At 37.9% G+C, this 16643-nt stretch overlaps 2 protein-coding genes across 2 annotated transcripts; one reads left to right on the forward strand and one right to left on the reverse strand.

The window, feature by feature from the left end:
- Positions 1–1185: 1185 nt before the first annotated feature.
- Positions 1186–4680, reverse strand: LOC103719495 (Tetratricopeptide repeat (TPR)-like superfamily protein). Its single transcript, XM_026809401.4, has 2 exons — positions 1834–4680; positions 1186–1764 (listed from the first exon to the last, which is right to left on the reverse strand). Exon 1 carries the CDS (start codon positions 4189–4191, stop codon positions 2008–2010), a length of 2184 nt encoding a protein of 727 aa, XP_026665202.4. The 5' UTR covers positions 4192–4680; the 3' UTR covers positions 1186–1764; positions 1834–2007.
- Positions 4681–4855: 175 nt separating this feature from the next.
- LOC103719496 (alpha/beta-Hydrolases superfamily protein) lies at positions 4856–14230 on the forward strand. The gene is made up of 13 exons (XM_008808772.6): positions 4856–5231; positions 7656–7802; positions 8004–8030; positions 8948–9038; positions 10253–10296; positions 10745–10843; positions 11468–11525; positions 11611–11663; positions 11775–11876; positions 12748–12813; positions 13011–13135; positions 13232–13403; positions 13943–14230. The coding sequence occupies exons 1-13, from the start codon at positions 5091–5093 to the stop codon at positions 14015–14017; spliced, it is 1200 nt and encodes a 399-aa protein (XP_008806994.4). The 5' UTR covers positions 4856–5090; the 3' UTR covers positions 14018–14230.
- Positions 14231–16643: the final 2413 nt, after the last annotated feature.

Here is a 16643-nt window from a genome sequence, read left to right on the forward strand (position 1 = left end):
TTATTTCAATTATTTAAATACTGTAAAAAAAGATTTTTTTTTTCTTTCTACGAACTAAATGAGTCCTCAAGCCAATGAATTTTCTCATAATTGACATATATTACAAAGGCATTGACCTGCTTCTTTGAGTTGTTTGCTGAGGGTCGTTCATTCGTTATATTTAATCTTTCCCCACAAGATTCATATAGTAATCTTGGTTTCCTTTATTTGACTTTTTCTGGTTACGTTTATTTAATTAATACAAATGAGGACAAAGGTGTTGAGACAATTAAATAGAGGCCGTGGGGTGGCTAGGCATGTTACTTCTTTTGTTTTCTTTCCCCAAGCAGCTTGGCTCTCACTGGTGCTTTGCTGTTAAAACAGCGAACTTCGGAGGCTTCATCTGTGGTCTTGAGCCTCCGTACAAAGTCTAATATTCCTGCTTGTCGGGTTCTCAAAAACACACCTCAAGCTTTTACTGGAGAGAAATTTAATAAAAATACACATCTAGAATTTTAAGGTCAGACTACAATCATAGACATCTGTCACATGATTACGATTAGAGCCATCCATGATTTACCTCGGATGCATTGTATGTGCCTAGGAATCAGGATTATAATCTTTTTAAGGGCTAGAATTTTTATTTGTTGGCCCTTGTGATTGAGTTGAAAATTAATTTATCCAGAACTAATCTATCCGTTGGAGAAGGGATGAAATGGAGTTGTTGCAACTTTTCTCTTATTATGGAATCTGAATGTCAGGAGCACTTCTATAAAAGATGGACCCGAGATTGAGGGACACAACCACAAAATTAAGTCCATCCATCTCCACATTCTGGCTAAGCGTACTAGAATGATCTCTAGTCTCTCAATGCCGGTGGCAACTCTCATCTTTCAAATTTTTCTCATCATTATTCTCACTGATATTCTTGGATCTGCTTGTGCTTGTGGTTCATGAAAGTTTCATTCGAAATTTTTAAAAAATAAATGACAACACTAGAATCATACAATAAATAATTACATTGTAAACTATACTAATTCTCTAGCTTCATATTTGTCTCCCATCAGCAATTCCACATAAACAGCGAATAGGACCCTTTTGAAGCTTGATTATGTTATCCTGGTACAAATCATAGGCAAGAGCTTATTCCATGTGAGATTAGCCCCTCCTAATTTCACACACACAAAAAAATCCATGCAAGATGTGGATAAAACTAGTTAACTCTGTGGTCTAGAATTAGTACTTCCCTAGAACTTGGTGAACCATTTTTTAGCCCCTTGACGAAATCTTACTGAAAAGCTCTCAAGGCAAAGAAGTCATAATATAGTAATTTCATAACAAAAAGGAAAAAAAAAATCCAAGAAACATCGACCCCCGTATTCTTTTTTAATCTCCAAACAAATCACTGAAAATATGCTCCAAAGAACTTTAAGAAAAATGAATTTTCTTCTCTTTCCTGCTTCCTCAATTTAAATTATCTGTAGGTGCCCAACTGCTTCATCAGTTCCGGGAGCTTTCTGGTGTTAGTAGCTTGAGCTTGGGATGCGGGCTTCATGTTTAAAGTGTCCTTGTATAACCAGATTCTGATCATGGAATTCCTGTTTTTGCATTCTAGTCTTTTTTCACCCACATCCACTCTAAAGCCAGTCATTTAGGATGAGCATCGCCGGCAGATAAACAGGTGTGGATTCTGTCGAACATCATTGGTAACAACATAATTGAAGAGGTCAATCCAAATGTGCCAAATCACCAGCTTTTGCTGCAGTTCTTGTCATAAAATGATTCCTGAAGAAAATCAGAACACAATAAGTTGCAGAAGACATCCCATAAGAGTCAGTAGGCAGAGAAGAGGACCTTAAATTTCTCCTCTGGTATCCATGACCATCAATATTAGTCAAACCAATCATCTGAATGGAGGATGTTATAAATTTATGTACAAAAAATATAAAAGAAGACTTCCTCCTCAATCCTCGTCTTTGAGAATTTCATCTCAGAGTTCTACTTACAACTTGGACTTTCTCCCCAACTTTAACCCTTAGTTTCCTCCTCTAACCACAAATCCAGATTGCCAAAATATCCAGCATCCCTCATTTGGTCAGTCAACCCCTCCAACATCTCGTAGATCTCAGGAGCAAGCGGATTTGATCTATCACCCACCACAAATGGATGGAATCCGTTCCCCAGATCAGCCCATGCCAGACCTGGTGCTTTCCTAACCCCCAGGTCTCTCATCACTGTCCTCACTTTCGCTAGTTCTTCCCAACACCCGGCAGCTGCATACATGTTAGCAATCAAAACATAGTGCCCGGCGTTGTCGGTCCTCATCTCCATCAGCTTCCTCGCTGCCCTCTCCCCAATCTCTGTGTTCCCATAGACCTGACATGCCCCAACAAGAGCTGCCCACATTGCAGACGTCGGTGGGAATGGTGTTCTATCAAGAATCTCCTCTGCCTTCCTCAATAAACCTGCTCGACTGAATAAATCTACCATGCAAGAGTAGTGCTCCATTCGCGGCACAATGTTGTAAGAATGGAGCATCTTTTCAAAGAGTGTCTGGCCTTGGGATACAAGTCCTGAGTGGCTGCAAGCTGAGAGGACAGCCACCATGGCTATATGGTCTGGTTTGATCCCACTATCAATCATCTCATCAAAAAGCTTCAATGCAGTGATCCCTTCACCTTGCATTCCATACCCTGCAATCATCGAAGTGTAGGAGACCTCGTCACGGTCACTCATCACGTTAAAGACTTTTCGAGCTACCAAGATCCTGCCTGACTTTGAGTACATGTCAATGAGAGAGTTCCACAACAACCGGTAGCCCTTAAATCCATGCTTGGTTATGAAGCAATGGAGCTCTCGCCCGTGCTGGAGGTTTGCAACACGAGCGCAGAGAGCAAGGTAGGTCACAACTGTCACATAATTTGGCTCAACTCCTGAGTAGATCATGTCTCGGAAAACCTGGGAAGCCTCCTCTGCTTTCTCTGAGAGGGCGAAGCCCGCAATCATAGCATTCCATGTCACCAAGCTCCGGACTTCAGCCATCCGAAACAAAACATCAGCAGAGTCCATAACCTTACATCTCGAGTACATTGTGATCAATGCATTCCTCACAGTCTCAAGACCGTCACAAAAGGTACGAATTGCGAACCCATGAATCTCCTTCCCCAATCTCAGAGACCCAATCCTAGAACATGCACTCAAGCCAACAATCAATGTCACAAAGTCCATATCAGATCCACTCGCTCTCATTTGCGAGATCAGTCTCAGTGCTTCTCCATAATTACTCATCTGCAAGCTGCCTCCAACGATTGTATTCCAAGTCACGGAGTTCACCTCCAAGCCCTCCGCCCGCATCATTTCGAACAATTCAAAAGCTTTCTCCCACATCCCCTTTGAAGCATAGCCCGAGATCATTGAATTCCAAGTCACCACATCTCTCTCAGGCATCTCATCAAACAGCTTGCGGGCAACGACCAGCTCCCCGCACTTGGAGTACATTCCGACCAAAGCATTGTAAGCAAACAAATTCCACCCCATGCTACTGTTCTCGATGCACTGATGCACTTCCCTTCCCAAATCCAGGTCAAGAACCTCGCTGCAAGCCCTGAGAACGGATGGAAAAGTGAAGTGATCGGGCTCGACGCCCCTCCGAACCATCTCTTTGTAGGCGAGGAGGGCGTCCGCAGGGAAGCCATCTCGAACCCAAACGGAGATGAGCAGATTCCATGGAAGGACATGGAAGGTGTTCGACGAAAAGACTACAGCACGGGCGTCGGAGAGGAGGTCAAAGGTGGCATAGAAGGTGGTGAGCCTGGGGAGAAGAGAAGGGTGGTCTTGGAGGCCAAGAGAGAGGATAAGGGCATGGAGCTGGTGGCCCTCGGGGAGGGCTCTCTGGGAGGTGGAGCAGGAGAGCAGGTATGAGAGGGGGCGGGGGAGGAGGGCGCAGGAGAAGGGGTGGAGGCGGAGAAAGGAGAAGGTGGTGAAGGCCTTGGAAAGGTGGCCATGGGAGGAGAAGGATTTGATGGAGTCTATGAGGGAGTGAAGAGGATGGTTGGAGAGAGGAGGAACGCTGGGGGATTGTTCTTCTTCTTGATTTACTTGGGATTTTGATGCTTGTGGAGTTGGAATGTTGGGGTGGGGGAGTGGAAGGGGGTTCTTCCATGGTTTTTGGATATGGGCTTGGGTTTTGGAGAGAAGGGATGGAGTGGACATCAAAGTTTGGGTGCTTGGTGCTCCCAACTTTCATATTAGACTTGCTTATATTGCAGCCAAAATCCTTAAGTTCTTCAAGGTTTCTCCTTCCCACACCCAAGCAAGCATCTTATATGTAGATGGAGCTGGGAGGACTAGAAAGGGATGTGAGATTTGAGAAATTTATTTTGAAAAGGAAGGTGAAAGGGATTTTTTTTTCTTTTTTGTTTTCTTTGAAGATTTATACTCTACTTTTGATAATTAAAAATAAAAAATCTACTAAATATGCACAAAATATGTAATAAGAAGAAGTAGCAATACGTAGAAAACATAATAATGGTACTGAAAATATGATTAGCTGGATGGAAGACAGCAAGAGATGAAGTTCAGCAGAAAATCAAAATATGAAACCGATGGAATAGAAGGGAGTTAGAGTCATATAGACGAGAGATTCTCAACTTCTTAAGTACTCTAATCTTCAATAAAAATCGGATGACTTCTTTTTGTCTTCCTTTACATCTTTAAAAAAAAACAAACTTCTTAAGCACTCTGGGCCGGAGCCTTAAGCACTAAGCTGGGCGGCTGGGCCAGCACTTTGATAGTTTATTAGGTTCGGATTGGATTAGGTCGGAATTTAGAAAATTTAGATTTAACATGAAAAATAGGACAGATCTAATTTTAGGATCAAATCCGGAAAGGGATCGGTCCGGATCATGGGTCAACCCGGCCCACTGTCTTAACGGCGCACGCGGTCTGCCTGTAACGCCGCCGCGCCACGTGGTCGGGGACGCTCGCGTCGCCGACTTCGGCTTCTCCGCCCTCCTCCACGAAAACGATCGGAGAGGCGGAGAAACCCTAATTTCTACAATTTCGAAACCTGATTTCCTCTACGGGAGCGCAGCATTAGTCCTTCGATCGAAATGGCGGGGGTTTCGAATCTTGGGGTGATGTGCGGATGCGAGCCGAGGTGGGTGGCTGGTGGTGGAGGAAAGGGGATGGGGATCTTCGCTGCTGCCTCTATCGATCGAAGGGTGACGCTTCGGATTTTGAGGTCTTCAAAGGTTCGATCGGATCTTGAAGTTGCTTTCTTTTTTAAATACAATCCTATGTTCTTTGCTCATTTACGAAGAGAAAAAAACAATTTTGCTTTGTTTTTTGGCGAGAGGAAATCGGATTGCAGGTGTGGTAAACTTTTATCTCGGAATCGGATTCGAATTTTAGTTACAAAATTGGTGCCTTTTCCCTTTTTCCTCTTAATTTACATTGACGAATGCTTTGCAAAAATCTGCTGGTTATTAGCGTGGATGATCCTAAATTTAAATGCAATAACTGCAGTTAAGATCATAATAATGAGCGTGCTTATAATTTAGCAGTTGTTGTGAATTTGATTAATTAATAAGTTTGAATTTATAGAAAAGGAATCTGGAAGCTTGATGTTGGTGAAATAGCAAAAATTTTCTTACAAGTTTGTGAATAATAGCTCTTGATGAGAGGGGGATTTTGGTTATTTCACAGTTTAGTCCTCTGTTTTGGTAGAAGCCAATTCAGTCATGTGTGCTTATAGAGCTTTGTAGCTCAACTACTGCTCCAATAATCAATAATATGAGCTAAAGTTCATGGGAGGAACATATTATCTTAACCTAAAACTTAGGTGGTAGTTGGGTTGAAACAAGCTTTAGTCTATCTTAATTAGTGATAGCTGTAAGCAGCACATAATGCCGAGGTTATTTACCAAAACTACTGTTTTCTTTGACTATCGCAAGTTTGCATGTTGCTGAACTTCAACAACTTAGGCTTTGATATGGTATAAACATGCTTGCGCGCATTTATCTACAGTCAGCATGCACTCTATGGACAACTGCTGATCTTTTCTGGTTCTGCAATACTCATGGCTAGGTCTGCTTGGAAGGACTTGTGCTAAATTGCAAAGCCCATATAGAAAGCAGGTGAAGTGAGGGGCCTTTAGGAGGATTACTATGAGACTTAAATGCATACAGAACTTTAAACTACAATCAGTTAGCCAGTCGTTCTAATATGAACTTACAATTTTATGTTCACACAAGGTGGATCAGGTTGAGTCTACCCAAGATCCATGTGTCAAGTGGGATGTAGCTTATTTGGTCATTTGGCTCCGTAACCAGTAACAGTAAGCTATTAATTCTCATTCAGTATCTTCTATGGACAGCACACATGGCTTGAAAAAGCGAGAGACACTGGCTCTATCTAGTTTGTATCATGAGAGATGGAATTGGAATTATTGATAAACTTGCTCTGTTATATGATGCAGTTGGCCTAATTAGTTTGTTTCAGTCTAAAGTCCAAAACTGACCCTAGTTTTGGATTGGTTGAGTGAAAATGAAGCATTTCAGTTTCAGTTTCAAGTAAAAGTTCAGCCCATTACTCACATTATAATAACATAACGGAGCAAGGTATACTTTACAGTGATAGTTTTCTTTTTTAAAAAAGGTTTTTGGTGCAGTACTATAGTGCTATTAATACTTGAGGCTTGCTCATCCCTAGCTTGATTTCCCTTAATAAGGCTTTTGCAACACATTCTGAAAACTCATCATGGAGGATTTACATGTTTGTGCACTTCAATCATTCTTGCATCCATTACTCTGAATTGAACATGCCTTGCTACATAATTGGACTATGTTGGTATCTTGGTGTTCTGACTTGTTTCCAAGTGGAACTCTGCGGTTTTTGAGCTGGAGGATTTTGGGGGGAAATTTTGGATATGCCCCACTGACTGGGTTTGCCTGAAACTTTATAAGATTGAAGTTTACGATTAGTATAAAAGAATGTAAACAAATCATTCTTCTACTAGTAACTACAACTGAGATGTGGCTAAGGTTGTAGTCTTGTTTCATAGGTGCATGTTTAGGGTACACCTGAAATCCACTTATATGATAACTTCCTTAAAGAAAATTACTAAACTTGTTTAGGGATGCAAATGGATCGGATTACTGGTGGAAATGAGTTAGATTGTCAGTGACCATGACAACTCAATGGTTAAGTGTTTCTTTTTTAAAATAGAAAAAAGTATTAGTTTAATTTTAAATAATGAAGAATAGCAACTCTGTGCCGTGATAATTTGCCTGTTTACACCTGTGTTGAAGGTGCAGCATCCACCCTTTCAGATTTTGTCTTTGGGCCTTTTGAAAGAATGGGTAAATTATGATATTTCTGTCTCAGAAAGGTAAAACCTATCATGCTGTTGCAACTTTGACAGTTCAATTATACCTGCAAGTAAATGCTCGGTCAGTGATCTGAGTGGTCCTTTCAGTGGAATGAGCCTAATATCCTTGCAAATAATAATCTGGCTGCCGTTGATTGTGTCGATTTTTTTTTGATGTTAGGCACTGTCTTCTTTCTGAAAACAGAGGTGATTATATGGCAGTTGCCTCTCTCTTCTCCATTTATTATAGAAACCTGTTATGAGGAAATTCTGTTCTGTTTACATTCATTTCTGTGGTTGGTTTTAGGATGAGGCATACCATGTTGGCCGGTTATTTGCAAACAGTTCCAGGATGAAACCTTTGGAATCCCATCAAAGATTTAGCACTCGTATGGCTTTACTAGGCCAGAAAATTGTTCAGCATCCAGATGTCGCCAAATCTAGCGGAGTGCTGGTAATTTGTAACTTTATTGTTGGACATACCAAGGATGAAATAACTTGGATAATAACTACTAAAATGTTAAAATATGCAAAGATTAATTTGACTTTTAGAAGAGTTGATTGAAGGATTATATACAATGATGTCTTTTCAAAAATTTAGAGTTTTGATGTCTTAGTTCTTACTAAATTAAATTTAGCTCTTTATCTTTTGCAGGCTTATGATCTGGTTCAAGGAAGCCTTGTAAGTTCAATGTCAAATCCACCTCCCTTCACCTTTTTGGTTGCTTGTTGACTTCATGAGTATTTGAATTTTCTTGTAAATGTTATTTGTTTGTCATACTGTTTAGATATAATAATTCAGCTGTTTCTATTCGATCGGTAATTGACACTTTTCACTTGTAGTCATAATCAGTGGAGATTGAAATTAGAGTAATGTGACATTTATGACCGGTCAAATTTTCTGCAAATTCAGAACATATTACATAAGCAGGGTAATTTAATGCCAACGATTTTTAATATTTATCTTTTAGCCTTTTCTTGTGGATTATTAGACCATTTTTCACCAGAATAGCGATTTCTGTAGAAGCAATGCGTAATGTTTTCTTGACATTTATTGGAAAAAGGATATACTCATGCTATTCCATCATCCATAATAAATTTTTCTCTTGCAAAGAGGTACGTGCTAGAAGACAGTATAAGTAGACTGATTTGTGGATGTTTTGGGGGGGGAAAAACTGCGTTTATATCATGTTTCCTTAACACAGTAGAAACCTCATTATTCAAATGGTCAGAGGATGCATCATGGCTTATAAATTTGATAAAATGATGTTTATCTCAGATTCTAAAATTCTTATCATGTTTATTATGTCGATTCAGTTGATGAATTTACATGTCACTTACAGTTCAAGTTACACCTAAGAGTAGAGTGTGCCTTGTGGGAATTCCATACTAGATGGATTACCAAATAACTAGTGAGTAATTACTCGCATATGCCATAGCATGCAGCAAGGATGATCGCCAAATAATCACCACCGTCTTCCAGTTGTTTTTTGATTAAAGCTTAATGGGTCTCTTATGTATTAAACTTCTGGTCAAGCATAATCTGTGGGGCCTGTATAAATTTCATATACTAATCTTTTCTTATTTTTTTTGGAACAGGTTGAGTGGAATTCTTTTATGGACAAGTCAGTGCCTGATCCGCCTACTGCTGTTCTCCTGCATGGAATTCTTGGTGGCAGGAAGAATTGGGGTTAGTAAACTACTTGTACTTTTAATGTCCTGATGTTTCCTTAATGCTGTGGTTCCTCCCAAGATTATAATTCTATCATGCTTGCATAAATTTATCACCCTCATTCAATTTTACTTGTCAGATATTCTTGGATAAATTTGCACATTTGAATTAAGAAGATTAATCTTTGACTGAATTTTATAGTTTAAAGCAATGAACAAATATGGCTGCTCACCAAAGATTGGTACTGTTTTGTGGTCGAGGTCTTTTCCTATTCATATTGTTAGTACTGAAAGCTTCTGCTGCATGTTTTAATGTATTTCATGCAAGATTTCATTACAATGAGTGGATTCCAGAACCTAACATGTGAAAATGGCCCTGCTTAACAGAACAGATCTCACTATTCATTGAAGAAATGCTGATTACTTTTGATACTAATATTTGGTTCAAGTCTCCAACTCAACTATTCTGAGTTACTTAGCCTTAGTCAGTTTGTATATTTGTAAATATTGGCTGTCATGTTACTGATTTGTATTTTGTGCAATGTTGGCATTAGTCTTTTGCACCAGGTGATTGGCCCTTTTAATGGGGATAACATTTCCCTATTTAAAAAATCTTTGGTCTGGCAACTTATGTATGTATTTCCTCAATTCTTACTTTTTTGCACTCTTAATGGAAAAGAAAAATGCCAATGCCTCTTGTTACCAAATTTTAAGAAATTATTTGCAGACTTTTTTTTCCTTATTTTCAATTTTAAAGGATCCGTAGGATGCTCCTCATTATCTTTACATATCTTTCTACCATTAGCAGGCTACATGTTTTTGATGCATCAAACACTTCCACCACACAGTGGGTTGGCTATGGTTAATGCAAAAATGCTGGTTCTTTAAAATTTAATCCACCCTTGCAATGTTATTGCTTATTAATATATCTAGTCCCCTTGTTTATGAGAAGTCATTTCCATTTCATTGATTTACAAACTGTTATGCGTGAAGAGTCTCCAAATTTTGGGTATAGACCATCTGCTTGGAGAACTAATACATTTTCTCAATTTTCTCAATTGGGAATGTTCTGATCTGGTTATTGAAAAGTTATACATATGTGAAACATCATTATTGAATATCTTCAAGTACTTACATAAACACAAATGTAGTTGTGGTTCTAATTTATGTATGTTCAGTATATTTTTGAATTTTCTTCTAGATGCATGTCAGTGATGGCTCAAATTTTCTCAGGATCTTTTGCAAGGAGATTGGCTCAAGAATTTCCCACGTGGCAGGTATTTTACCTACTACCTAAGGAGACCTCTTTGTCACTTATCACTTCGTCACACCTCTTTCTTTCCATTTCTGCACATCTTTGTCTCCACTTGCCCTGAACACTGCTTTGGCTAGTTGTTATTTCTCCTATCTATGCATTTCTATGTTCCTTTCCAGTCCTATAACTGCTCCTTCCAGTTCTTGAATTATGGGAGAACCTTGTGTGATCACCAATCACAGACTTGCATTTCGTGGTAGCGAAGCATGGACAAAGCAAGTTTTGTTCTTCTCTACCACCTAATGCTTAGTTCACTTTTCATGTTTGGTCATGCTTTTACTTGAGCAGCATACATATATTTTTGCTTAGCAAATGGTCCCACATTTAAAATTTGGATATTACTGTGCATCCTTATAATGATTATTGTTATACTTGTTCACCAATTTTGTTGTCCACTATGGCTAGTGCAGTTTCTTTTGGTTGATTTGCGTTGTCATGGTGATTCAGCATCAATTAAGAAGCATGGACCGCATACTGTTGCTTCAGCTGCTCTTGATGTTCTAAAGCTCGTGCGTATTTCTTGATCTTGTAAATGTTTCACGTGTAGTTTACTCTCCTCTTATCTAATGCTTCACAATAACATATTTAATACTCATATTTGAAGTCGCAAAATTTATGAGAACCCTCTTGATCTTTACTTGTAAAGGTTTTGCATGCACTCTACACTCCTGTTATCTTTCTTCAGAATAACATATTTAGTACTCAATTTTGAAATGACAAACTTTATGAGAACCCACCTAGGAAATCTTTTGCATATCTAATGAAGGCACATACTTGCAACCCTATGCAGAGATATTAATATTGAATGAATTATTTAGCTAGTTCAAGTTGCGAGCATATACTTTTATCTATTTGGCTTTAGACCTTAGTCTATTTGTCTGACTTAAAATCGATGTTTGGGTTATGTACGAGGATAAAGAATCATCCTAAGAATGACATGGATATAGAAAATTATTTTAAGAGTTATTGGAGGTTGTTAATTTTCTATGCATATTATTGTTTCTGTGCATCGACCTTAGTTTAATCACCATTATTTCTTATTATTTTATGATTTTAAGAGTTATTGCAGGTTGTTATCTCATTCTTTCTTTGTTATTACAATGGATTTAACTGACATGTTTTGCCTGAAACAGGTGGCACAACTCAGAGTAACCCCTCGAGTCTTAGTTGGTCACAGTTTTGGTGGCAAAGGTACTTTCATTTGCAAGTTCTATGGAAAATAAGATTATTTTGCACTAAATCATTCTGTTGTGCATTTGTAACATATGCTGCTCAGTTGCCTTAAGCATGGTAGAACAAGCTGCAAAACCTCTTGCTCGACCTGTCAGGGTAAGATTAAAATTTGATAGTTCATGACCCTATATGTTCTGTCCTATATCTTTGTTACTTGATTCAATGTTTTAAAAACATTTTTATTTAATAATGCTTTCTTCTTTGAAGGTCTGGGTTCTTGATGCTACTCCTGGGAAAGTTCGCCCTGGTGGAGATGGTGAAGATCATCCTGGTGAACTGATTTCTTTTCTAAGTAGCATGCCACAACAGGTAAGATTTTTCCCAGTAAATTGGTTCTATTTATTATCCATAATGCAAAAATGTTAAGTGACACAGATTTATCATTTCTTGTTCACAAATATATTGAGTTTTTACTTGACAAGGCAAACATAAAGTGTCAGATTTGCTACGTAGGACATCAAGATATTCTTACTTGAATTAAAATAAAAAAATATACTGCTTGGCAACCACATACTGGCGGGTTGAACTTATACTTTGATTACCAGTCACCATATGGTGGAGTTTCCTGTCAAATCATGATCTTTGAGTGCTTTTATTTATTGAGAAAATGTTTCTTCATTATAAACCTACACTCAGTGGTTGGTGGCGTTTAATGTATCATATGATATTTAGTAGAAAAACATTTTTGATCCATTCAATTATACAGTATACTGGATCATGTCTTAAGATGTAGGACCTGTTTGATGAGAATCTCCCTTGCAGGTGGAAGGCTTTTCTCTTTTTCTTCTTCTTTTTTGTGGAGTTTTGTTTTTTATTTTTTTATTTTTTTATTTTGCCCGGGCGGGTGCCCGGGGGGTGGGGGGGGGGGGGGTGTTACTGGATCCCATCTGGAGTAGAGTTGTAATATCCTAAAAATCTTATGGGATCTATGAGCTTTGTATAATCCCTCAAACTTCTTCCTTAACTGTAGAAATGCCCACTATATAAAGGATTCAGTAATGTTGAAACTTGAAACCATTACTATGGTCTCCCTAACTTCCTCTTCTCTTTCCCTTTCTCCATCCCACCATTCATTGCTTTACCAAGTTGGTTCAAAATTCACTAACATTATATTACTGGTCTTGAATTGAAGCTTTGATTTCATGGCTGCTCTTGGATTGAAACCTTGAGTTCATTGCAGGTTTCATCAAAGCATGAAGTGGTGGATGCTCTAGTTCGAGAAGGATTTTCTACAGATGTGGCAAGGGTATACTTTCAATATGAATATTGACCATTTGTAGCAATTCTCATAATCAGACATGATATTGTGCATAGTAAGACTACCAGTTATAGCAGTTTGGCTTAGTTGGATTTTGGGAAAAGACTAAAAGAAAAAGGAGGAAAAATAGGTCCAGCTGCTTGCTTGGCAGGCTAATTAGGTTGCTCCTTTTTTACTTGTCTCAGTGGGTGGTGACAAATCTCCGGCCAGTTAGTCAGACTGGTTCATCATTGCCACCAGGCTTCTCATGGATTTTTGACCTCAAGGGCATTGCTGAGATGTACAAGTCATATGAAGAAACAATTCTCTGGTGATACCCCTTGAGCGATATGATGTTTGAATTAAGATTATTGGAAGTTATCTTAATTTAAATTTCTACTACTGACCATTATTTTAACATGCGCAGGGAAACTGTGGAGAATGTGCCCCGGGGGGTTCATGTGAATTTCTTGAAAGCTGAAAGAAGTTTGCACAGATGGGCTCTTGAAGATCTTCAAAGGATTCATGCTGCAGAGGAGTTGGCTGCAGACGAGGGAGCTGGAGTTGAGATGCATGTACTTGAAGATGCGGGACACTGGGTATGCTACCTAGCTTACTTTATGGCATTTTGCTTCTGATACAAATAGGCTTTGTGGTTATAATGTCCATTGTTCCAACCCTCTCGTCATCCTCCTGGGGTGGGTGGCCATGCAATGAAGAACATTGGGGTTGCAAATTAGCCTGAAAACCATACTCATTTCAGCTTTGGGCAGCTCGTTTTGGTAAACCCTTTTTACTCTGTGAAAAGCTGATATTTGCCTGTAGCTAAATCAGCCGAAAAAAACATTCTTGATTTCAGCTTTGGGCATCTCTTTTGGCAAACTGAGTTTTTTTTTTTTTTCCCTCTCTGAAAAACTGAGATATGCCTGTTGCTCTTCTACATTCCATGATCTTATGGGCTGATCTGCCACAATCTTCTAGTCTATGTTGTTTTATCTCCGATAAAATATAGGAAACTATTCTTCTTCTTCTTCTAAGAATGGCTTGGAACTCGGCTTCATGTTATTATCTTTTCCTAGGCATGGCAATCGTGAGGTAGCTCCAACAATGCGTCTCACTCTCTAGTTTTGCCTTTCAGGTGCATGCAGACAACCCGGATGGGCTCTTTAGGATTCTTTCTTCCTCTTTCCAGCTACTGAGACCCAGTATGTGATGTCTGTGCTATTTAGGCTCAGATACACGAACTCCGATATGGAGGCCATGCCACCGGACACAAAAATAGAAGAGGAAGTATACTGCAAAGTTTTTTCCTGTAAACACAAGTTTATTCATTGATCCATTTAATTATGTATGATCGACTTTCGACCCTATTTTCTGCAGATTTATAATTCTATTCAATTATATGAAGGCATCTCTCTTCTAATGATATGTTCTTCTAATGATCTTCTTGAATTTTCATTCTCTATCATTGCAAGACTAATCAGCTTTTGGCACCAATCTCCATTGTTTTCTTGATTGCAAGATCTATGGGCATTCCATAGCTTGCATTACCAACATGATGAAAAGAAAGTTCAGGTAACCATCCAAATTTTTTTTTTTTTAATTTTCAAAAAAGACTGTCGACCTCTACGCCATTAAAATAATATGTTTAAAACTGTAGATATGTGACCGAAGATATTAATTTAATGTATAAGAATATCAACCATGAAGGCTAAAAATACGGATGAGATATAAATAATAAAAAGTTCTCATTTTCTCATACAAGAAGTTTCTGTATTTGTACCTGAGCAGTATCTTATAAGCCCGAACCATGATCGATGCATCTCAACCAATTCCTCTCTCTTCTAATCAAATTTTTGTTTTCATAAAAGACTGCCAAACCATTAGGTTAGATATAAAGATGCCATCTAATTGTAAACTATTTTCATCATAATTTACGCTATGAAAACATGTGCATCATACTTGCAAAGTCTTCAACGCATCATAATTCATAAAAGAGACAGAAACTAGGCCGACAGCAAGGACAACAAAGGAAACACGTAAGTCTTAGGAGATGCGAAAGCATGAAGGATTTGTGTGGGAAATGGGTGGCAAGGATGGCTAGGAGCTTTCCTATGGCAACGGTCGTTAACCTCCTCTTTAACTGTTGGCAACCGCCCCAATAAGTTTCGTTTTATTTTATTTTTGAGTGTTTTTTTTACATCAATACCCTTCTAAAAATTTAAATTTGTGTAAATACCCTCTTAAAACTTATATTTATTTTCATACCTTCATAAAATACTGTTTTTGCATGAATGCTATTACGGTTGTTTCAACACTGTTAATAAAAACAATATTTATTTAAATTAAAAATAGAATAAAATTTTGAAATTACTTTTTTATTCTTCATCGTGATCGTTTTATAAATATTTTTTTTACATCTATCTATTAAGGATATGTTGGTCATCTTAATTTGAAACTGTTAATTTTTTAACGACGTTATATGACGTGGGTACATATGCAAAAACAAAGATAAAAAAATGGCCAAAATAGCAAAACATATGTTTTATGAGGATATATATGTAATTATCACTTTTGGAAGGATATTCATATAAAATTCGATATTTAATAAGGTATTCATGCAAAAAAAAATCTTTTATTATTTAATTTCTTATTACTTCCACTCCCACGCGTCGAGTTCTACTGGAAATGGCTTGGGGAAGCCAGCGCAAACTCATTAGAAGTTGTATGGTGTTTGGTAGCGTAGATGGTTGCAAGCCACTGACAAGTTTAATCAAGAAACTTTTGATTATTCATGAATTTTATATTTTGGTAATCAATTATTCACAACTAAATGAAAAAATATTGAAGAATTGTTAACAAATGATTCCATGAGTTGGTTGGTTCGTCAATAGGAAGAAGTTTAAATCTATTGAGGCTGCATTTGGTTCATCACTAGAATCAGAATTGAAATTAAAATAGAAATCAAAATGACTATATCTTCCGATACGCTGATTCAGCATCAAAATTAGAATTGAGATAGAATTTGAATATTAGAGAAAAGTAGGGACTTAATTTTGATGGGTGGATTATTTCCATTCCTATGGGCGTCCTTCCAACCAAACGATGGAAATGAAAGTCACTCATTTCTATTTTCATTTTGGAATTCAACTCCTTTCAACCAAATATATCTTGAATGAATTATGGACCATCCTAATCTCAGTAGATTTTGACTTGAGAATCTTGATGCGGAAGTGAAACTGCCAACATGGTGATGCAGAACTCAGAATTAAAATTAAAAAAGAAATCAAAATGACCATGTCCTCCAATATGTTGATTCGGTATCAGAATTAGAATTGGAATAGAATTTAAATACTAGAGAAAAATAAGGACTTGATTTTGATGGTTGGGATATTTCCATTCCTATGGGCATTCTTCCAACCAAATGATGGAAATGAAAGTCACTTATTTTTATTTTCATTTTAAAATTCAACTCCTTCCAACCAAACATGTCTTGAATAGATTATAAACTATCGTAATCTCAGTGGATTTTGACTTGAGAATCTTGATGCAGAAGTGAGATTGCTGACAAAGTGATGCGGAACTCAGAATTGAAATTTGAATATAAATCAAAATGACCGTATCCTCCGATATGTTGATTCGGCATCAGAATTAGAATTGGAATATAATTTGAATACTAGAGAAAAGTAGGGACTTGATTTTGATGGTTGGAATATTTTCATTTCTATGGGCCTCCTTATAACCAAATGGTAGGAATAAAAGTCACTCATTCCTATTTCCATTCTAGAATTCAACTTCTTGCAACCAAATATATCGTGAATGAATTATGGACAGTCCTA

The sequence above is a fragment of the Phoenix dactylifera genome, chromosome 2 (assembly GCF_051530095.1).
Source record: "Phoenix dactylifera cultivar Ajwa chromosome 2, Ajwa_hap1_PhDact_Kaust_v1.1, whole genome shotgun sequence".
NCBI lineage: Eukaryota > Viridiplantae > Streptophyta > Magnoliopsida > Arecales > Arecaceae > Phoenix > Phoenix dactylifera.

Coding starts and splice junctions, on each gene's coding strand:
- LOC103719495 (XM_026809401.4), bottom strand. CDS start 4,191: ATGTCCACTCCATCCCTTCTCTCCAAAACCCAAGCCCATATCCAAAAA.
- LOC103719496 (XM_008808772.6), top strand. CDS start 5,091: ATGGCGGGGGTTTCGAATCTTGGGGTGATGTGCGGATGCGAGCCGAGG. Junction 11,664..11,774: donor CTCTTGCTCGACCTGTCAGG/GTAAGATTAAAA, acceptor TCTTCTTTGAAG/GTCTGGGTTCTTGATGCTAC. Junction 12,814..13,010: donor TTTCTACAGATGTGGCAAGG/GTATACTTTCAA, acceptor TACTTGTCTCAG/TGGGTGGTGACAAATCTCCG.